Genomic DNA, 22,928 nt, shown 5'->3' with positions numbered 1-22,928 from the left:
GCTGCTGGACTTGGTTTTATTAACACCTTTGACACTTTCTGGGCCAGACTCAATCATTTAAAACTTGATGGGTTCAAACTGGTGGTTAGCACTGTTGCCGCACAGCAAGAAGGTCCTGAGTTCAATTCCAACATCAGGCCGGGGTCTTTCTGTGTGGAGTTTGCATGTTCTCCCCGTGTTTGCGTGGGTTCCCTCCGGGTACTTCGGCTTCCTCCCACCGTCCAAAGACATGCAGCTTGTGGGGATAGGTTAATTGGATAATCCAAATTGTCACTAGGTGTGAATGTGCGAATGAATGTGAGTGCGAATGGTTGTCTGTCCCTGTGTGTTGGCCCTGCGACAGACTGGCGACCTGTCCAGGGTGTACCCCGCCTCTCGCCCTATGACAGCTGGGATAGGCTCCAGCGCCCCCCGCGACCCTGAAAAGGATAAGCAGAAGCGAATGGATGGATATTATATATTCAGTCTGGGCTTCACTTACATGATAACAGCTCTTGTCAAGGTCTCTAATAATCTACTGCTCACATCTGACTCTGGGCTGGTTGTGTCTTAATTCTGCTTGATTTTATCTGAGCTTTTGATACTGCAGATCACAATATGTTAGTGAGCCATTTGAAAAAACTGTTGGCATCAGTGATGTAGCGCTGGATTGGTTCATTTCATATCTTTCTAGCAGGTCATTCTCCGTAAGGATCAGTGATGCCTCTTCTTTTGATGCACTATTTTCTTACAGAGTCCCCCAGGGATCTGTCTTTGATCCTCCATTTTTTAAACAACCTACATACTTCTGGTTGGACGAATGCTTCAGAAATACAGTATAGATTTCCATTGCTATGCAAACAATCCACAACTCTATGTTTCAACCTGGTACTATTGATAACTTATACATTAGGTCTTGTGTAGAAGAAGTTAGAATCTGGACGTCTAAAAACTTCCTTTAGCTGAATGACTAAAAAAAATGAAATAATCATAATTGCACCTTCCTCCCATAGCTCTGGTCTATGTCTCGAAAATATTTGCAAAGAGGCTTGCAATTTGAAGATATGATGTTGATGATGACATATCATGATGTCCTGTTTCATTCAGTTTTGACAGAAATCAAAAATTGTACCATTCCTGTTGCGGTCCTATTTAAAGAAGGTCACTCGTGATCTTATTTCTTCTAGAATTGATTACTGCAACGCACTTTACTCAGGCATCAGTTACCATACCATACACAGACTGCAGTCAACTCTGAATGATGCTCCAACGGCTTTTAACACAAAAGGAGCGACCACATTACACCAGTCCTTTGCACGATTTCAGTAGTTACCTGTTAGTTTTAGATTTGATGTTCAGATTTTATTGTTGGTTTTTAAAGCTCTAAGTGATGTGGGCCCTGTCTATATCTGTGTAAAGCTGTCTGCCTGGCGACAGGACCACAAGTTTTGTAACACAAATTTATATTTTTGGGCTTTATCGTGTGCATACATTGTGAGTACATTCATAGTCTCCATAACATTGAAATTTGCAACTTTACAAAAATAAATATGTTCAGCTGTGGAAAAAAAAAACACAACACAGTAGCAGAAAAACCCGTGCTTTAGTCCCTAACACTGTGTGTGTTATCATTTGCTACTTGTACCATCATTCTGACAGTTTATGAGAGAGACATGGTTGTGTACACAGTGTGGTGTCTAGATGCACATTAACCATTCCTTTTACTTCAAACACACTCCTCCCAATCAAGACCATTATTATCCCAGGCCTACTGCAGGCTCCCAAAATATCAGTCATGCAGCTGTCGGCACCTCTCTGCTCGGCAGCTGGAAAGGCTCTGAGCCACTCCCCTACTTTCTACACTGATTCTGCACCCTTGTCCTTGAAGGCAGGGGACTAAATAAACTCCCCCAACATCCCAGTGTCAGTGTCAACAGTTTATGTTTGAATTCTTGTCAAAGCCACCTTTGCATTGTCTGTGCGCTTATGAGCATACAATAGCACATAGATACATGTCAATAAAAATCAGCCAACGAGAAAGTAAAGGCGGGTTCACTTTCTAGTTTTAACTGTGTTCACCAAATCAATGCGATTTGGAAACCAACAAAGTGTAGTGATCGCTAATAAGAAGAGCTGGACATCTTGTTAGAAATGATGTATGCCTACAGACCCCATTATCATCTCCTTTCACTGATAAGATAAAAGAAACCGTTATTAGTTCCACACATGGGAAATTTTTGGTCACGGCAGAAGTACAAGAGCAGTAAAAAATTAAGAGAAAAATAATATAATAGAATAAGATAAACAGAATAACATACTATACAAAATAGAAAGAACACTATATACAGTGGGATAAGTACTATACAAATAGAATAAAATACTTTGTTACATAGGGAAAATTGCACATCCAGGAAACAGGGTGAGAGTTACAAATGTGTATTAGATTTTTGTGTGTGGTCCTCTGCAGAGACCATGTTGTAGAGTCTAACAGCAGTAGGGAGGAAAGACCGGCAAAATCTCTCCGTCCCACATCGTGGGTGCCACCCTTTCACTTTTCAATCCATGGTTGTGGGTGGTGTAATAACCATATTAATATTAAAGTAAATGGATATTTTAAATTACTTTTTTTTAAATCAGCAAAGTTATTTGTACTAAGTAATGTAATTCTTCAAATATCATGGCTTGTGAGGTAACAATGAGGGGAAAAAAAGTCAGGAATTAGAAAATGATTTTAAAGACGACCAAAAGAAAGACACCTCTTTACGGTGACCCTTTATGGCTGGAAGCCCTGAATCAAAGTCAGAAGCTGAAATACACATTTAAACCATCATATTTCTGCCAATTTGTTACACTTGATTCCACTCTGAAAGCAAATGGCATGAGGAGAAAGAACATATGGCATGTCCTCTTGAGACTTCAAGGCAATATAAGACAAATAGATAGAGTATGTGCTCTGGAAAACCTCAGCTACTCTCCTATGGTTAGGATAATGTATGACTGCAACTAATCCAGCCTTCTGAGCATGGGTTCCTTCTTGATTTTGTGCCAAGATTTGATTAGAAACAGGCTTACTACATGTCTGGATCCCTTTTTCTTCCTTTCCTTTTATTCTAACCATTTTCCTCCTTTTCTTAGTCCTTTGTCTGGTTGAAGCACTTTCACAGGCTGGATAAAAAGTTACAAACTAAGAAAATGTTCATAGTATATTAGAGCATGCTCAAAAAATGGATCTACAGAACCTGTGAGAACACTGACTAACAACACGATCCTTTTCCGACATGCCTAGACCTTCGTCTAATAGGAGCGACACCATAATATCAACTCTAGAAACATTCTTCCTGTCTTCATGATCCTTGACTTGTCCCTTCTTGCCCCCAAGCAAGCTGGAACCAACTGCATGCAAGATTTAAGATCAGAGACCAACAACATGAGACTGCAGCTTCCGAGAAACGTGGAAACAACATTAAAGAGCCGAATTTACTCTGGATAGTTACCAGCGCTTGCGTAGATAATATTAACAGTTTTATGCATAAAGTTAAAGTTTTAGGCATAAAACTCCAACTAATGCTTCACATTTTTAAACTGTTCTCTCCGTGGATAGAGATTGTGAAGTTCACCAAGTAGAATCTGTATTGAACTACCCCAGATAGGTCACTGGGCATAGAAAACATTAAAGACTTACTCACAGAGTATATTTTACAATTTATTTTTGTGGGACAAGTTACTAGGAGCAGCATCTGATTCTATTTAGTTTTGATGGTTTGCGATCAAAGGTTTTTGTTCTCAGAATATTTGCCAAATCACAATTATGTCTCTCCTCATTTGGATTCTCATTTTCTTTCTCTCTTTGTTTTTTTTTTCCCTCTCTGCAAGACAAAAGCAAATAATTCTGAATTTTCCATCAGGCTCTCCAAATCCCTCCTCCCCTAAATCCTAAAACAATCTCACTCTCTTCACCACTGGGACCCCACCCACATACCGCCTCTCTTCATTCTCTCACACTTCATTCGTTTCTCTGCTTCAGTGCAAAGCCAAACAAGCCAGCCATTAAGCTGAGTATAGCGCAGGAAGTGGGCCTTCGGGCCAGGCAGTACTGTTTACATGAAGCTTGTCAGGTTTCAGCGGCACTTTGAAGTGAGCAGCACAGGAGACTGTCTGTCACTAGGCAAAGGCCCAGCACTGCTCCACTGACTCACTCACATTCCCCCCATTCATCTGAGCAGAGAGAGGCAGGGAGGGTGGAGACATAGAGGGTGTAAAAGGGCAGAATAGAGGAGGCAGGTAGATTTATGGTTTTCCCCCCTTAGAGTCTCTGTTCTTACCTTTAATCACTCTTACCCATCTGTTATTACAACCCGTCTTTATTAAACCCTTGGTGAGGATATAAAAAAGACAAACATCAAATAAATATAACAACCCATTGGTCGTGATATAAGTCGAAAAGGTAACTCAAATTAGAATATTATCCACAGAGGTGCAGACTAACTCACTCACTCACTAACAGTATATACTATATGCATGCACTATATGCATGCCTCTAGCCAAGAGCTTCTGCTCTGAGGCACAGGGATCAGCTTTCTCTTACACATCCATCTACTTCATGACATCACTGCAGAGACGATTGAGTTTCAGCCATAAGCAGCTTGGGGGATTCCAACTTGCTACAATACACAGAGAGTCCAGAGAAGTAACAACAGCAAATGAATATTTTTCTTCCGCCTTCACCGACCGCACAAGCGGGAACATTTTCACACCTATGCAACAGCACAGGCTTGGCTTGCCAGAAGATTCCCATTAGTTTACACAACAGGCAAGAAAAAAAAGTTTCTTGTTGTTGTTCAGCACTCGAACGCAATGTTAATGTACATGTGTGAAGATGTTCCCTGCTGCATTCTTACATGGTGGCATTAGTTGCTTAGGCACAACCCCCCCCCCCCCTCCCCAGATGTTCAATATTTTACAATTTACTGACAGAGTAAGTGATTAACAGGCGAATTGTGTTTATACTGACAGGCTCAACGTACGTGGATTCCTTGTATTTCCCTGGGGGATAATTCTGTGTTCAATAATCACTTTAACTGTTGCCCGTCAGTCTGAGGCAACAGATGTTCAGGTGTGATACAACCCTCACCCCTTGAGAAAACAATGTGGCTGTGCTTGAATTAAAGAAAATCACACGTTAACAACAGGGTTTAATTGTTAAAACAATACTGAACACATATAAGAGCAGAAAGATGAGAAAAAAAACCTCACACAAAGCATGATGTTCCTGTCTAACCACAAGTTCAAAATTCATAGTCATGAGTTGATATCTGTAAATTCTGCAGAGACTCTGCACATGTTTTCCGTAAATTAAGGATAACAACACAATGTTCTAATCTATAATCACAAATTAACAGAAAAGAAAACGCAAAAAGAACAAAAAACAGGCATGTCTTTGTCTGGGCTTGTGGCATTCATACAGTGCAAAATTACTTAGTTTGAGTACACTAGCAGATAAGGTAAAGTATTTACTTTTTAAATACAATAATATAATGTTGTGTTTTTACAAATACTATTTACAATTTTGTAAAACTGTACATGAAATGTTTTTGCAAGAGTTTAAAAAAATTCAAATCAGTCATTCAGTCTGTGTTCTATTGTCTGCTGGATCATCACTCCCCAGAGTTTATGGAGGCTTTAAGAAAGGAACCAGAGAAGGTGAGGAGAGCAATCAGCACATGGCATCCATAGCCATGATTGTTATTTGTTCACACAGTCAGGTTCAGTCTGTGTTTATCCAGCTTGTGTTTTTCTCAAAATCCAACCCTCAGTTTGGCATGCAAGTGTGACTAGAAAGCTGAGGCAAACACAAATGCTACAGCTACTCACTGTGCTACTTACCTATGACATGAGGTATAGATAATAAAACAAATAATAATCGGAGCAACACTCATGTGCTTTCACTCTACACAGTGGTCTCTCCGTGTTTGCCATTTGTCAGCCTTGTGTAAAACTTATGCCAGGAGTTCAGAGTCTTTCCAGACCAGATCCAGAAACCAGAGGTGATGCCCACTATCAGAGTCATCAGATATTTGATCATGAAGACGGTGAAGTCTGGTGTCATGTGGGGTCCAGGATGCATAGGGCAGGGAATGGCCAGGCTCCTGCAGTTGTGGCTGACCCAGCTGTGCTCCCAGTGGGGCCGAAAGGCCTGCTCATAGAAGAAGCATGCAATAACAATGGTGGCAGGTACCGTGTAGAGCACGCTGAACACCCCGATCCGTACCATTAATCGCTCCAGCTTCTCCGTCTTGGTGCCATCGTGTTTCATGATGGTGCGGATTCTGAACAGTGACACAAAGCCAGCCAGCAAGAAAGAGGTGCCGATGAAAAGATAAATGAAGAGAGGGGCCAAAACAAAGCCCCGTAGAGGATCCAGGTTGCTGAGACTCACAAAGCAGACTCCGCTGAGCACATCACCTTCAATCTGCCCAATGGCCAGGATGCTAATGGTCTTGACAGCTGGCACTGCCCAGGCTGCCAGGTGAAAATACTGAGAGTTAGCTTCAATGGCCTCGTGGCCCCATTTCATACCTGCAGCCAGGAACCAGGTGAGCGATAGAATGACCCACCATATGGAGCTGGCCATGCTGAAGAAATAGAGCATCATGAAGAGGATAGTACAGCCTTCTTTTTTGGTGCCTTGGACTATGGTCTTATAGCCATCAGGGGTGAAGCTGTCATTGCACGCCACCCTATCACCGAGGAAGAAGCCTGCTATGTAGGCAATGGAGACCATAGTGTAACAGCCAGACAAGAAGATGATGGGCCGCTCTGGGTATCTGAAGCGTTGCATGTCAACTAAATAAGTGGTTACTGTGAATAACGTAGATGCACAACAAAGCACAGACCAAACTAGAATCCATATGCGCGAGAAATGAATTTCTTTATCACTGAAAAACATTTTCCCACCGCTCCTAGATGACTCACAGGGAGCGGCACAGTCCTTCTCTTCTAAAAATTTATAATTCAAATATGGGGGAACTTTAAGAACAGACGGGCAATGGAATGGCCTTCCACGTGGGGGGATTATGGAGACATCCGACGTTCCTGGAACAGATATAACCGGAGGGACGGTGGCAGTGGAGGAGTCATTTTGGCCCACGCAGATTTGTCCATCTCCCAGCACAGGGAAGTTTTCGCAGCGCAATCGGTCCGGCCACTGAAAGCCAAACTTGTTCATAAGAGCCTCGCAGCCCTGCTTGGCCCTCTCACAAATCGATCTGCATGGAGGAATGGCCTTTTCCAAAACTGTACAAACAGGCGCATACATGGAACACAGGAAGAATTTCAACTCTGGCGAGCACTGTACCTTCACGAGCGGGTAAAACTGGTGCACTTCGAGCCCTGCGTCCTCCTGGTTGGAATGACCCACTAAATTGGGCATGATGGTTTGGTTATAAGCAATGTCCGTGCACAGAGGTATCGAAATCGGCTGACAAAATCCATGTTCCGGGACAACTATTCCGTTGTCGCCTTGATACTGTGCTGATATCAGCAGGGGCAGCAGGACCGCAAAAAAAAAAGTTTTGCAAAAACGCATCTTCCCAAGTTTAAGTATCAACCACAGCCTGATAAAGTCGCTGTAAATTTATCTAGTGAGCTCCTTCGTATTATCAGTTCTCCAGTAACAGTAAGTCTCTATAGGGGGGCAAAGTTGCTCCTCTCTTTGTTGCTTAGTCTCTGCTTAAACACTGCTGGCTGACTTTTTTCTCTTCTAAATACTCAAATTCCCTTCGGGCCAGCGTTAGTGAGAAATACGCCACAACATCCGGTACAATCTTTCAAAATAAAATCCCAATATGATTTTGAAGGAAAATACTCGAGTCTCAGATATTTTTGCTTTAATGCCTAACACCCGCACCAACACCATCATCAGTAACAATCAGCATCATAATCATAATCGTAGCTTTGGTTGAAGGTTGAAGGCAGACAATCTATGCACTTTCAATGGCATCTGTGGCATCAGAGCCAGAGACTGGAGACATTTGAGTCAGGAAGTGACAGGGGGTGACTGAACACATGTGTTATTATCATGGACAATCTATTTCACCTACTCCATTCTTCACTGTGGAGGCAGCAGGGCTGATTCTCTATCAGGCTTATTTGTTATTCTACATTCCCATTGTTGTCTGTGTCTATGATTTATGGGATATGTGTAATATGCTCTTTTGCACAATCTGAGTTTTATTTTAAGTTCATTTTAATTTTCTTTATTGTTATCGCTTATTGTTATACACAATTAAGACAGAAAATCAACAACAACCTTGCAGAAAATAAGAACTTCATGATGGGTACTTTTACTTCAACAACTTTAACAATACTTTAACAATGTTCTTTTTATTCTAAATTATAGTGTTTTTTTATTTTTTATTTTTATCTCGGACCCACATTCTTGCATGGATTAAGAGGGTTCAATATCTGACCTGAACAACCTGCACCCATGGATTACAAATTTGGGGGTTCTTTTGTCGACCAAAATCGGTTCTGTTCCGTTTAGGCCCACTAGAATGCGCATGCTCTTATTTTGAAGGAACACTTTCTTGTCTACTGGTTGCATTTTGAGACGCTTTGAAATTAACTCCACAGCTGGAGTGGTGTGGTAGAACAGACTTTACAAGCGCCCCTTAAACTAAAATGTAGATAGGAGAAGGGTTTCGTGTCACTTTCAAGTGTCCATCAGTAACTCAGTTTGTATGTACTAAGATCATAATATCTTCATTTTAAAATTAATTTAATGAACAAACTGCAGACCTAAAACTGACTACTACCACTTATATTAGAATAAATGATTATTATAATAAAGATAGTATTTACATGTTCTGCTTAACATAGCCTATATAGCCTTTATACACAGTTTCTGTGTAAGGTGTTTTTTATGTTAGCACCTGCCATGCCACACCATGGTATAAATTATGGGGGAGGGGATGCCGCTATATGTTGCTATGCCCCTTTGTTTTCTGCTTGATGTTAATTGGAGTAAAAGTATAATCCCTCAGCCTCAGCCAATGTGCTTTCAGGTCGCGAGGGCAACATCGAACATCTCCTGGGTGGACTTGAGGACGGCACGAGAGGGATTAAGGCGATGATTGTCGAGAAAACTGTTGAAACTCCTTAAGTTCGCCTTGTTTGACTAAATGCGGGTAGGTAACTTTAAACGGTACATTTTGCTGACCAAAAAGTTAAAAAATAAAATAAAATTAGAAAACATTTACTGGTAAAAGCGTTAGGCTAAAGCTACGGGTTAAATTAGCAAAGTCATCATCAAAGTTTGCTAGCTTGTCCAGTTACATAAACGGCTAGTTAAGTTTGCTAAGTTGGCTAGCTGAAAAGTTGCCTTTTCCCGAAAAAGTAGTTTGCTAATGTATTTTTCATATCTGTCAAATGTCTTAATTTACTATGCAAAGCTTTATAAAAATGTTTCGTTCTTTGTACATTGCCAGAGCTGTAACCGAGTACTGAAGAACCAAAGGGGAGTTCAGAATGGCGTTTGATGGACGTCAGAGCGCATTTGCAAATTCACTCTTTCACAGCTATCAACGTCAGGTAAGCAGGAATAAGCAGTAATTTAGGCTAAGGTACTTTGCATATTTGAAATATCTCCATTTCTTAAGAGTTTATGATAGGCCATCTCACTGATGATCATTTTTTTCCCCTCCATAGTTAACCATATTGGTTAACTTGGGTTATGGGACAAAGGAAAAAATGCAGTTCATCCCAAAGGGTTTTTTTTTAGTTTTTTTTTTTAGTTCAGATTAGAACCACACTAAGGAATGAAACAATGTGAGATCCTGTTGATGAAACTCAAGAACAGGATTGGAAACGAGAGGCGACCCTCTCACTCCAACACCCACTGAAAAAGCTGCTAGGCTTTTGCCAATATATTTTAGTTCAAAAACTGGCAAATAAATTAACATTATCATTTCAAATGTAATTATTTGAAATAATTTCAATTCCGTATTTTTACAGAGTTAAAATTGTCTGTGAAAGTTTTAGCTTAAGTGTTGTAATTTGCATTAGTTTGCCTTATATGAGATTGGATTTTCTTTATTTCAGGTGGGTGTTAATGCGGGAGGTGGAAATGGCAGTACGGTAGCAATACCCTTCATTTCCATCCCCAGTGCGTCACAGCAGGAACAGGACACTGCATCCTATATGCCCTGGTCTTATTCTACTCAGGATGATCCTTATGAACTCATTAGATGTGCCCAGCCCAGCATTAAAAACAGGTATTCACCTAAATGAAGTTGTAAGCAGTTTCATTGCTATGCAGCAATGCTTGTTCAATCAAAACGGCTATTTGTTATTTCCTAAGAATTTACTTTCTGTTACTTTAAGGAAACCCCCTGAAAATGCTGATTATGGTGGTGAGAGTGATCTACAGGGTCTAGTGTCAAATATTTTGGATGATGCAGATTCACAGGATAGCTTCTACAGTGAAGGGTATGTCATTATTGTGATGCATGTAGTAGTTTACTTCATGCTACAGTGTGCATTGTAAAACGTAATAATCAACAGAATAAGATATGTGAAAGTTTTACCTGCTTAAAATAGTTTGTGATTACTGTCACTAAAGGAATTCCTCAATTCCTCTTTTAGGACCCTACCTACATGCAATCCCATCTGGTCTCCAAAGACATTGAGTGAAGAACTGCTACAGTATTTAGAATCTGAGGCAAAAATGCAGCATAACCCTTCCTTTACTCCAAACTATGTATCTCAGGAAAGTTTCAGTAAAGCACAGCATCGGTCAGGAGACAAAGATGTTGGTGAGCTAATGCAACAGTCGAATGGCCTTGTTTCTAATCGACAGTGGCTTTTTAATGGAGAGAGCTACCTACCCCATCCCCAAAAGCTGCCACCAGGTCTACCAGTACCAAATGCTGGAAGCAGCTATACATCACAGATGCAGCAGAACAAACATGTCAACATGCCATCTTATAATAAAGGAGTCAATGGTCAGGCTTTTAATAATTTTCCTGACATCAGTGACATTTTTAGACCTCAAAGTGAAAACAACACACCCTGTTTTGAATCTTTCTATGAAGATAACTACATCCAGAACAGCATAAAGCCAAATGGTAATGGGCAGTATGTACCAGAACACATTAACCATCTGGTCAGCAGCTTTCAGTCATTAATGACACATGGGAATGATGGTGTGTATTGTGGAGACCTGGGAAACATGCATAAGCAGATAGTGGGCATGGACCATGAAGACAACGTGGCTGAACAATGGAAAATAACCAGTCCTACAATGTCAAGACAGAATTCTCCTGGAAATCAGATTCCAAAACAGCTGATGGGGGAATTGGGGACAGTGCAAAGAGAAAGAAACAGAGTGAAGAAACAAACATTCAAAAAGGATGGCTTTCAAGATCTACCCAATTTCTACCCTCAAAGCACAGAGTATGTCCAACAGCCAAAGCAATTCCCTACACTGTTAAATCCCCCAAATCAATACCCCAAAAAGATGGTGCATAGAGAGAACATAAATGTAACTACAAACCAGTATTCAAAACATCAGCTGCAGAATAAGACAAAATCTCAGGTTCAGAAAGAAAAAAGCAAAATGCAAGCAAATGGATTTCTAAGAGAGGGCTTTGCTAGGAGGCCCCAGTTCAACACTTTCATGAGAGAGGGGGAAGCACAGCTCCTTTCACAAAACCCATACTTTGACTTCCAGGAGACTGTGCAGTATAAAAGATTTGATGGTGAAAACGGCATGGTCAGTGCAGGGAATGTACAGCAGTTCATGCCCTTAATGTATCCTGTAAATGACCCCAGGAGGTACTCGGGGATCCCTGTCAAATCCAACTTCAGCTCTAGATCCACACAGCCTTATGCAAGTAGTGTTCCTGGCATGGAAGCAGATGATGTGATTCCACTTAATGAATCTGCAGCTTTCAACTCCTACCTCAGCGATATGAGGACCCACAGAAGGGACAGTACTTATCATGGAATGGCCTCAGCAATGACAACTTCAGTGTTAAGGAATCATGGAGGACCAGTGATTCAGCTTTACTTCTACCTGGATGAGTGTTATGAGCAGTGGAGGTGTTTGGAGAAGGAGAGAAAAAGGGTATGCCATCAAGTCCTGATTTTGTGTTAGAGGATATTAGGAGTAGAAGCCCTCTTCAATCTAAAGTTATAAAAAAAGTTTATTTTATAGAAATTAAGTTAATGAGGTCATTTGCTCAGCTGATGAAACATGATACAAATACAGCTTTTGTGTGTGCAATACAACTGAATTATACTAGTAAATGTATTTTTAGTCAGCTTGGGTCCAGAATAGAATAGAATAGCCTTTATTGTCATTGTACAAGGTACAACGAAATTGGAGTGCCACTCCCTTGGTGCAAAATGCAATAATAAATATAAAATATAAAAAGTACAATAAAACAACCGAATCTCTCTATTGCTAATATTTAGCATCAGCTTGAGAAAAATCTGTTTGCAGCTTATGATGTACAAAAATATTTTGTTGGTATTTATAAAAAAAAAAAAAATTCTACCCTTTAAAATGTTTTAAGGTTGTCATATTCTTGTATATTTTCTATTTTAGACAGAAGTCATCCTTACAAAAACATTTCTTGAGAAAAGAAGTCCAGCAGTGACCAACAGTAACCTGCCCAAAACTCCACCAAATCCCACAAGAGTTGACCACCTCATTGTTAATCAGATAAAAGAACAATCAAAGGTGAGAGCCCTGAATTTAATGCTTATATACTGTCACCTACAGGGGAATTTTATCACAGCAGTTGCCAGTTGTTAACAGTTACAGGCAACTAAGTTCCTACATTTTTTTTTTTTTTTTTTTTTTTTTTTTTTTAAGCAGGGGCACTAATTAAAAATCATACATGCATATAAAATACTGCCCCAGTAAGGCAAACAGTTAATCTTAATTGTTTCCTTACATTGTATTTATAATAGATGGGTTTAAATTGTGGCCTTGGTCATTTTTTGCAGAGTGTGTCAATTGCTCAGACTACACAAACAAACAAAAACCCCATAAGTGGCAAATACACTAACATGACCTAACTTATAGTAGTATACAAAAGTCTTGAGCCACCAATTTCTTTTGTTTTTCTTCCAAGCAGCCAGACTGTCTTGTAATTTTTTTAAAAAGTGGTTTTCAGCAGTATTTCTCCAGGGTTTATGAATGCCTATTAAAGTAGTCATTTACACATGCTTTCCAATCCAGTGCTTTAACATGATCATTTCTTTAGAGGAATATTTTGTTTTGTTAAGCCTTATAGCATTAATCTATGAATCATTCAAGGATAAAAAGCCCCCTAACTCTGGGGCTTTCCACATAGAGCAGACAACTTAGGAAATAACCAATTTTAAATTGTGTCTTTTGACACTTTACTAACAGCCTGTTTTTATGTCTAAATATGCATATCATATACATGCATATCTATCTATATATTGTATTTTCACCTATTGCCTATAGTCAGAGCAAAATTAAAAGAAATGAAATGTTTTAAGACCTTTGGACATTTTAACTGTAAACCTAGTCAACTTCAATATTATTTTTTTTTTTTACATTTTGTATTATTTTCATGCATGATATGTCATCATTCCTTGGGATTGGTCTTTTATTATATTTTTTTTAATTGATCTTTTTGTGATGTGTTACAGGTGGCAAGTCTTCTGGAGAAAATGGAGTGTCTATGTGGTGTTCCCCTTCCAGCAAACATCCACACAGCCCTGAAAAAGAATCATATGGCCATTTGTGTCACACAGGCAAGATGTAAGGAGGAGGCTGTGAACATGACCAAGCACCAGTGGCAGAGACCTAATTTCACAAAGGACCGAGGTAATCCACGTAGTGGTAGACAATGTTGTATGCATGTTCCATGCATGTTCCATGTTGCATGTCCTAATGTGTTCTTTTTCACAGACACCTTGTTGGTGGTCGTGGCTCTGAAGGACCTAGCTGCTACCACTAGGAAGCTCTGCACAGCTCTGTGGTGTGCCCTCCAGATCACACTGCCAAAACCCATCATCATCCAGGATCATCATATTATCAAGGAAGACGCAAACAAGGAGAAGTGCCCTTCTTCATTTGAAAGATACTCTTTTAGGTTATAATTTAGCAAGCGACAAGTATGAGTTGAAGATAAAATAAAAGTCACTCCACATTGCCCTGCTTTTAAGTGTTCTATAGCTAGCAGGGTCAATGAAACAAAGGTTATTGTAGTATTACCTAACTGAAAGTCAAAACCACATTTTATCTGCAACACAAAGATCACTGCAGAGTATGAGATGAGCAATTTAAAAGTGCGATGACTTCATCATTTGGTTTCAGAGAGCTTCTTTCGTTGTGTAGGAATTGCATGAAATATTTTATCCTGCTGCATCTTAACTTAATTTCATTCAATTAGTGTCAGACGCAATCAACACAAATCTTGCACCATCACTGTTGTATTTAAAGGCACTATTTATGTAGAAGATTTCAGTCAATCTTCATTGTTTTACTTATTTATTGGAATGTAATGGAACCTCAGTTCTGGGTATTCCCAAGCAATAATTGATTCTCAAGGGCAGTAGCTTAAAATGAACATGCTAATTATTAAAATGCTTTCTGAAATATTCCAACTGATTTCAACAGCTTCAGTTTTTCATATTTAACTTTAAAATTCTACAATGGGAAAAGTTTTTATCTGCAATTTGGTGCCACTAATGTAAATTTCTAATAAAAAATATAGATTTTAAGTTTTAATCACACTTCCAGGTAGAAACATGGTATTAACAGACATATCGGTGGGATGTTAAACTCTGAAAACACTGAAATGTTCAAATACTTGCTGCATATCAGTGTCAATAGTTTTGGATAAATGTTCCATTTAGTATTTAACACTTTAATTATTTGTTATTAACTGTAATCATAATTCTGTTATGTGAAATGTAGTCTTAAGCGAAAATATGGTCAAGCTTTAAAGTGTAGCATCTAAAAAATTGAATGCATTAATCAATTAAAAAACATCAGTGAATTGACAGTTTGTCAGCAAGGGACCAAAACATTGAGGCATTACAAAGATTTCTCAGGAAATACATATTGTGTCATTTCTTCCCTCGTGTGCTTTGTGAATGAGCAGTGTTGTTCTATTCCTGCTATTTTAATGTTTCTGTTGGATTTTTTTCTTGTTTGAAGTGGAAAAAAAGCAAAAATAAAGCAATTTCCTTGCTGAAAAGTGGTTTTTTTTATTTATTTATTTTTTATTTTAAAAGATGAACCGTAAACATTCAGAATGATGGTACATAATATATTTGAGGTAATTTACAACTGCTGTGTTCTTAAAAAAAAGCATTGAGTTATTACAGCAGCACATGCCTTTAATCAAAAATGTTTTGAAAAATGAAGGCATTTGCAAGATGTGGCAAAGGATAACAGGCTCAACTGTTGAGTTAAAACTATTTGGGTTTCTTCACCCCCCCTTACGATTAGTTCAATTTCAGGTTCAGCAGTATAATTTCATCATTTAAGGTTAAATGTACTTTTAGCCAACTCAAAGCATACTATGTATTTGTTGGAAAAACTATATTTGGCCGACTTAAGTGAAAATTTGACTAACAAGGGATTGACCATGTTCATCATTGACATACAGCTTTGTTTTTTTTTAAACATCTGTTTAACTCTGAAAACAAAAGACATTTATTTTTATTCTTAACATATAGTTTGTTATTCACACACACATGAGAAACAAACAAGGGTCTGATGTGGATGGTGTTCAGCTGAAAAAGAGCCAAAGACTTTTTTTTTTTTTTTAATATTGTAGCAAAAATCTTTTTTACAAAGTGTCCTTTCTTTTGGTTTTATCTTTTGCGTTCACCCTTCTGTGTACGCTTCTTCTCCTTCTCTTTTCTGTCCTGTTTAGCTAGTTTGTCCTTCTCTCGCTGCATCTTGTCCATTTCCTTCTTCTTTTGAGCTTCTTCGCGAGCGTGGTCCCGCTTTTGCTTTTGTCTGTTCAGCACCAGCTCCACATTGGTGTTTTTGAACAGGCCTGACACTTTGAGTAAAGGACAAGTGGAAGAAAACTAAAATCTGTACACATCATGGTTATGTATCAATTATCCATTCTTTGGGTTAGACTTGGTTACATACAATTGTAAAATATCTGCACAAAGGATACTTTTATCATTTCCAGTGATATTTCCAGTTGTTGGCTCCTCTTCTTCAGCTTCAGTGCTTTAGTCAAGGAAAGAACTGACATCTTAAGGGTTATGACTGCACTGGATGAGACAAACAGTTTCCCTCATTTCCTTTGCATGGTGAAAAATATGGATGATTGCCAAACTGACTGCAGACTTACTGTTTTTTCAATCAATAAATCAAGGATATTCCTCTTCGTCTGTTACATTAGCATATTGAGCGAGAAGGGCTTCTTTCCTTTTCTTGGACTCCTCAGACACCTCTTTCTGCTTCACCACAATCTGAGCTTGTTTTTCTATCATACTGGCAATGGCCTGGACCTCTGCTATAGAGAAGAAAGGGCAAAAAATGTGCTTTTGCTATTTTAGATTTTTTTCCTCTCTCGCTGTCAGTATATAGGTTTACTAGCAGATGGAGCCATGAGGGCAATATGTCTCCACACAGCATAACACTTCCTTATGGTTATGTACATAGTCAACATTCTCATTCCAAACTCAAGCCTACATTCTGGTTTCAGTCTTGGGGGCTGCTTTTGTTAGTGTTTCCAGGAAATCTCTCCCTTGGATAGAAGTGTCACAAAGCACTCTGCTTTAAACTCAAGGTAAACGATCTTCAACTCATAGATGTAATGCTTCTGTAAGTTTAACCAGTATTAAAGACAGCCTAAGTAGCAAGCTGTCTTTTCCCTTTTCAGTCTGGATTTAAATAAACTGATGAATCTGCCATCCTTTGATGAATTTATTCTTGTGTTCTTTGTAGAGAAGATATACAACTTTGATTGCAGACTACAGGCTTACCTGTGATTCCTAGATTTTTTAAAAGCAGAGTTGAAGGTAATGCCTTAAGCTTTCAGGTCCCTCTTCTGTGGAACTACCTCATAGTTTAGATCTGGGAGACAGACACCCTATCTACTTTTAAGAGTAGGCTTAAAATGTTGAAAAGGTTATATTTAAGGCTGGATCAGGTGACCCTGAACTATCCCTTAGTTAGGCTTCATTAAGCTTGGCTTGCTGGGGGGCTTCCTATGATGTACTGAGTGTTTCTTAACTCACCTCTTTTCACCCTGTGTGCTTAAACACCACTATTGCATTTTAATCATTAGTAATTATTAAACACTGACTCGCTCCCATGCTTTGGCTTTTGTCCTGTTTGCTTTCCCCTTACTCCCAACTGAGTAACTCTGAGTCAAGGACAATAAATATGGTATCGGGAATGAATCAGTCATACAATACCATCATCAGCATCCTTTTTGGCTGCAGATTTGCTGCAACACTCTTCCCACTGCTTTATGATCTGTTTACAGACATCTTCCACTGTGTTCTCCTCCTGTACACAAATGACAGCGAATTCAAGCAAGTCACATAGAAGTAACAACTCAAATTCTGACCTCACTACATAAAACATATTTTTTTCAGGAGCAGTGATAAGACAAGAAGTTTAGATACGTTATTTTATCAATATATATATATATAACCTGCACTAGGTGATTTACTGTATTTTTTCTGAACCGCAAACGTAAAAACGTCTCGGAAAATGTAGAAAAGCCTTTATTTGTTACGTGGTGCGCATCATTGCGGCTTAAGACCACATTCATCTAAAACCTGGCGCTTTCTTAATGGGGTTTGGCGAAACAATTTGACCTATATTACTACTGGATCTTAGCTAAAGAAACTTAATAGCATCTACGGTCGATCATTAGTGCCACATATAGAGGCTGACATCAGCACTGTCACTTGGTAAGCTACCAGGAGACCGACAAGACGGACAGCAACAGACGAGAAAACACAGCCTTGTTGGGAGAACCGAACATGCGCTTCGAATATTCACCAAAAATGCAGATAAAATTCCTTGAAGCGCATCTTCTTTCTCCTCGTCGGTCTCCTCCTCTTGCAGAATCCCTAAAATGTACGCCCCATACACCTCACGATCCACTTCTAACAAGTCCAGTCGATCATTTAGCCAGCTTTCAAACTCCCCGGTGTCTGTCAAGGGCGCAGCCATCTTGGCCCCTTTGGGTCCTACGATGCAGCTCGACTGTCCGTTGTCATTGCCTGCGAAAAAGAAAAAGTTTTAAAGGTGTTTGACAATTCAGCATTTCAATACAAAGGACAGAAAAAGCGCGACCAAGGTAATGAATCGTTTTTATTTTGTAACAAGCTAATACACAAATGTAGCAGCTGATTGGCTGAGTATATGAACTTAAAAAAATCAAATTTATCTCTCGCTGTTGCTTTGAAAGAAATGCTGAGGCAGTTTGCGTGCCAATTACTATTTTTTCTTTAATTGTAGCATTTTTGAAACATAAAGAAAATGTTTATGCAGTCATAGAAATGTGTATTTTTTACTTATAACTTTTGTCTCAACATGAATTTAAGCTGTAATATTTATTCACAGCGTGACACTATTAGCATTTTTTGTATTCTTTTGCAATTTCTTCTGTTTTCAGCCACAAGATTGTAGTTAAACTGAGACGAAAGCTGTCGTCGTTTAATGAGAGAAACTCTGCATCCATTCCTCATACAAGTAGCTTATAGATTGTATTTTCTAGTCTTTCCTAATTTCTGTGATTACTTTACCAAACTACCACACGAAGGGTCCCTACACTTTGCCCCCTGCAGAGTAAATCATGCACACAGATTATACTTCAGGGGTGCACCTATAAAGCTAAATTACAACTCGTAGTCTATGAACACAGGTCTTGTCAGCTGTCCATCTGAATAACATTTTCTGTGATAACTTTATCATGCTGCTTGTTAAATTGATTTAGCAGCCAAAAATTGAATCGGTGCTAAATGCCCAGCATTGGCAGTCGCTTAAGTGCCCTGGGATACTGCCACGAATACCAAAGTTTTTGATTGAAAATTAATGTTTGATTGTTCCGCAGTTTATACAAGTACTTACGCACTCAATCACGCTTTGAGCAGGAGGCGTGCCAGTATTGGTCTAATTGAAATGTTGATTTCCAAATAATGAGCTATTCTTTGTCAACTCGGTGGGCAACTGGCAATCAAAAAACCTCTTGGCAGAAGACAATCGTGATCAAAACATACCAAAAATACTAAAGAACTATTTGTTTCCGCCTTCTAAATTGGGACAAGTCATCTTTGAAGATTAATTTGTGTGATTATAAACCTCTGTGGAGACTATTGCCTCAGTAGCAATGAGGCTAGGAGAAATAATTGACGGAAGCAATTTCCATTACTGTGAAACAGATGTTGCATGATGAAGTTATGCACATTTTTAAAGTATTTACTATTATCTTTTGTAGTATTTGATTCAGTATATATGTAAATTGAGTCACACGAAATGCAGACTTTAGTGATGATCGGCATGTGTGACATTCTGTTTTTGGCCACTGGGTGGAAGTAGAAGACAGATTTGTTTATTTCTTTGTTTATGGTGAAGACGATGGATGAAGATGAATTTAGCTGCATGACAGGCATTTGAACCTCACTTAGTATGTTTTTCATTTTAAAATCCCAATGTGCATTTGCATCAGAGTCGATTTGTTAAAATATAGTTGTTTGCAGACCTGTTGAAGAAGAAAATGCCCTGCATGATGTTTCTTCCTCTCCTGTCATCTAACACTGAGAGAACCAACAACACCTTCCAGCTGTTTGAATATAGTAAAACACAAGTGAATGGTTTGATCCTGCTTCTAGAAAGCATTTTGTGGAAGGGTGGTTATTTGTTACCCCTTACACACACACACACGTGCATAAGCGCGCATTTCCCTTCCTGTTGCTCCCACATAATAGTTTCACACGTCGATGGACTTGCAGTAATGAAGTGTGAAGCTTCTGTGACGCCACAGGGAAGCTACCGTGTGGAACTTTACTCTCTATTTTAGTGCACCACCTTCGGTTCCTTACAGCCCATTGGCTTATGATGGCTTATATATGTGGTTCACTTTGCACATTATTGTAGGTAAAATTAAGTATAAGCTTCATCAAACACACTTAACAATTGTGAAGCCAGACAGACAAGTTTTAAATAACATAAGGTACATAACGTGTAGCATACTCAGTGTTTTACATACATTTAAAGTTTGCTAAGGAAGCAAAATCTATGTCTCTAGATTATCTACCGAGGCATGAATATTGGGAAAATGTGACAAAAATAGTGGGTCTAATTTTTTTCCCCTCTCTCTTCATGTGTTCACATGCTTCAGTTAGCATTTGGTGCTGGGTAAAAATTGTTCAAACTGTGCAAAAGTTTCAGTAACCACACAAGAAACAAACAAACAGAAAAGCAGTACTTGGAAAAGCTTTTTTTAGAGATGAAATTTTTAAATGTGGAATTAAAATGAAGTTTCCAAAATCTGCAGTTACACTGATCTGTCCTTTAGCAGCAGTTTGTCTTGAATTCTTGTATTCAGTACCAAAATGTTAAGGTGTATCAATTTCCTGTATCCCTACTCCCAAAATAGTTCCCTTTTAACAGAGTGGTGTGCAAGTGAGAGGGGAACTGCCATTAAAACAGGCTGGGGTAGTCATATTTCAAGCTGAGGGGCCCAGGGTCGATGCATAATGCCACTGCCTCTCATAGTACTGCGTAGCTTTAGGACGCCTGTCCTATTTATATTGAGGGGCTGTGGATTGATGCGAAATGACGAGGGCCGCGAGGCTGCTGAGTGGGTGGGCATCCACATGCTCTGCTCCACAGGCAATCCTCTACTTCTATGCACAGATACATACACGCGCAGAGATGCACACTTGTCTTTGTGTCGCACTGCCACCAGCCTTAGAAAAGCCCTACAGTCTCAATGTGCAATGTCCTCTCTCTGTCAACATATCCTCTATCCCAGCGTTAATGTGACAGAATATAACCAGAGCCCAGAACAACCAGGCGGTGCAGTGCAATGAAAAACAGCATGTGTAACAGGCATGTTTCCTCATCTTCTATAACAGTTTGCTTTCTCATCACATTGTAACTCAACATGTAGCAATATGTGAAAGTTTGAGATGCTGCTAATTCTTTTGAATAAGGCTCTTAAGTCTGATTTTGATTATTTATTTATTGTGCACATGGTTTTGGATTCAAATGTACATAACGTGTACTGTTACACTGCAAACGTATTGTGAATTTATTGAAAATTATTACAGTAGTATATTATTTTGTTTGCTACTTATTGCACAGATAAAGTGAGTGTTTAATTTTCCTGATTTTAGAGTGTACAGTATATGAGTGGTCTGACCTATGAGACGTGATGGGTGGGTGGACCAGAGCGAGGCAAGTCACTGGTTCTGTAATTACGCCAATACAATATAATAATTCTACTATTATCGCTGTGCTGCATTTGAATTTTTTAATTGGTATGTCTGTTTGTTTCCCCCTTTCAATTCTCCCAACTCACTGTCACACACATACGCTCTGTCCCCTCTTTCACTCATGCTTCTTACCCCCGCTTCTACATGGAGACTTTGACTGGCAGTTTCTCAGGTTAGTAGAGAAGTAGTTGGCAAAGTCGGTGAGAAAGTGGGGGAAATTTGTTAGCATTATAGCAACCAATAACCAGTCATGTTTTAGGACCACAAGCTTTAGCTGTCCATCCATTATCATCATTATTTAACATTGCTGCCACGTTCTTACATGGTAGCCATCCCACCCATTTAAGTAGTAGTTTGACTATTTGGGATAAGAAAATGCTTTTTGCTGTATAGCAAAATGATATAAGATGCATTAACTCTCGCATGTCTTTATATGTTCAAGGCTTCAACAACAGCTGGTTAGCATCGCATACACTATTTAAAACAAGAGAAATGGCTAGTCAGTCACTGCCTAAACTCTGCCTACCAGGAAGGTTTTAAAAAAATCATAGTGAAAAAGCTACAAATTGTATTTTTAGAATGAAGTCTCCTTCCCAACTTACTGTCAAGTAGTAAGTCTATTTCTAAAGTGCTGAACTATTCCTTTAAAAGGTGTCCATTAAAAATGGTTTTTTTTGTCTTCCAACAGAGAACAACAGCTGTGCTCAGCTTGAATTCACGTCGTTTACGATGTTCAGAAGTGATTTTTTTTTTCCCAGAGGAAAAAAAGGATCATGAGCTATCAAATCTTCTGATGTTACTTCCACAGTAATCCACCTCTCTGTTGTCTACCCCATATGTCTTCATAAGAGTCAAAGTTTCACCAAAATGTATGTACATTGCCTCTCTTTGCTTAACCCCTTAACAGTGTGCGTACCAGAGCCACAAATGGAGGCATATTTGTTAATAGCATTGTGTGTTCATTAGCCCAGCGGCAGATTATTTTCTTCATTAGTTAATAAATTATTTGTTAAACAAAATGACAGAACAAATGGTCTAATTTCAACAAAATACATGAAGACATCATGTTTCAGCAGTCTAAACATCTAAAGATATTTGGTTATTAGGTGAGGCAAAAAATTGTCTCATTCAAGGTTCAGTCTAACATTGCTTACCAATGTTGTTAAAAAAAAGTAAGCAGGATTAACTGATTTACAACTTCAGATTACATTGATAATACTGATGCACCATGTGTGCCTTTTTACAGGTGGTTCAGTATAGTGGTACCCAGCCACCAAAGAGTAACAAAATAAATATTTTTGCTATTTCTAGCATTTACTTGGTGACTTTATTGAAATTAAACAGATACAACTGGTAAATGATAGTAGATTTAAAAACTTGATATTCATCTCTCTAATGCATTGGAATAGTTGTATACAGCTGCATAAAGTAGTCAAGCAAAGTGCAAGTACCTGCCTCAGTTCCACTGCCCTCTGTTA

The 22,928-nt window shown here is 38.9% G+C and overlaps 3 protein-coding genes across 5 annotated transcripts; 1 reads left to right on the top strand and 2 right to left on the bottom strand.

The window, feature by feature from the left end:
• Positions 1-5,160: 5,160 nt before the first annotated feature.
• On the bottom strand, positions 5,161-7,728 carry fzd2 (frizzled class receptor 2). Its single transcript, XM_005726068.1, has one exon. It carries the CDS (start codon positions 7,562-7,564, stop codon positions 5,927-5,929), a length of 1,638 nt encoding a protein of 545 aa, XP_005726125.1. The 5' UTR covers positions 7,565-7,728; the 3' UTR covers positions 5,161-5,926.
• Positions 7,729-8,641: 913 nt separating this feature from the next.
• On the top strand, positions 8,642-15,196 carry moto (minamoto). The gene is made up of 9 exons (XM_005726067.2): positions 8,642-8,715; positions 9,042-9,164; positions 9,465-9,567; positions 10,078-10,250; positions 10,360-10,464; positions 10,621-12,103; positions 12,587-12,721; positions 13,666-13,843; positions 13,928-15,196. Exons 3-9 carry the CDS (start codon positions 9,505-9,507, stop codon positions 14,116-14,118), a joined length of 2,328 nt encoding a protein of 775 aa, XP_005726124.1. The 5' UTR covers positions 8,642-8,715; positions 9,042-9,164; positions 9,465-9,504; the 3' UTR covers positions 14,119-15,196.
• A 42-nt stretch (positions 15,197-15,238) lies between these two features.
• On the bottom strand, positions 15,239-19,267 carry ccdc43 (coiled-coil domain containing 43). 3 transcript variants are annotated; one of them, XM_005726066.2, is made up of 6 exons: positions 19,082-19,267; positions 18,008-18,231; positions 17,413-17,506; positions 16,370-16,502; positions 16,161-16,213; positions 15,239-16,031 (listed from the first exon to the last, which is right to left on the bottom strand). In XM_005726066.2, exons 2-6 carry the CDS (start codon positions 18,179-18,181, stop codon positions 15,844-15,846), a joined length of 642 nt encoding a protein of 213 aa, XP_005726123.1. In that variant the 5' UTR covers positions 18,182-18,231; positions 19,082-19,267; the 3' UTR covers positions 15,239-15,843. The 3 variants fall into 3 exon arrangements, with proteins under 3 accessions (XP_005726123.1, XP_005726121.1, XP_005726122.1); XM_005726064.2 differs by having other exon boundaries at positions 16,370-16,505; positions 19,082-19,265; XM_005726065.2 differs by lacking the exon at positions 19,082-19,267 and adding an exon at positions 18,837-18,865 and having other exon boundaries at positions 16,370-16,505.
• Positions 19,268-22,928: the final 3,661 nt, after the last annotated feature.

This window comes from Pundamilia nyererei, unplaced genomic scaffold (assembly GCF_000239375.1).
Source record: "Pundamilia nyererei isolate P.nyererei 1_Seehausen unplaced genomic scaffold, PunNye1.0 scaffold00018, whole genome shotgun sequence".
Taxonomy (NCBI): domain Eukaryota; kingdom Metazoa; phylum Chordata; class Actinopteri; order Cichliformes; family Cichlidae; genus Pundamilia; species Pundamilia nyererei.
This window is presented reverse-complemented; position numbering and strand designations above follow the sequence as displayed.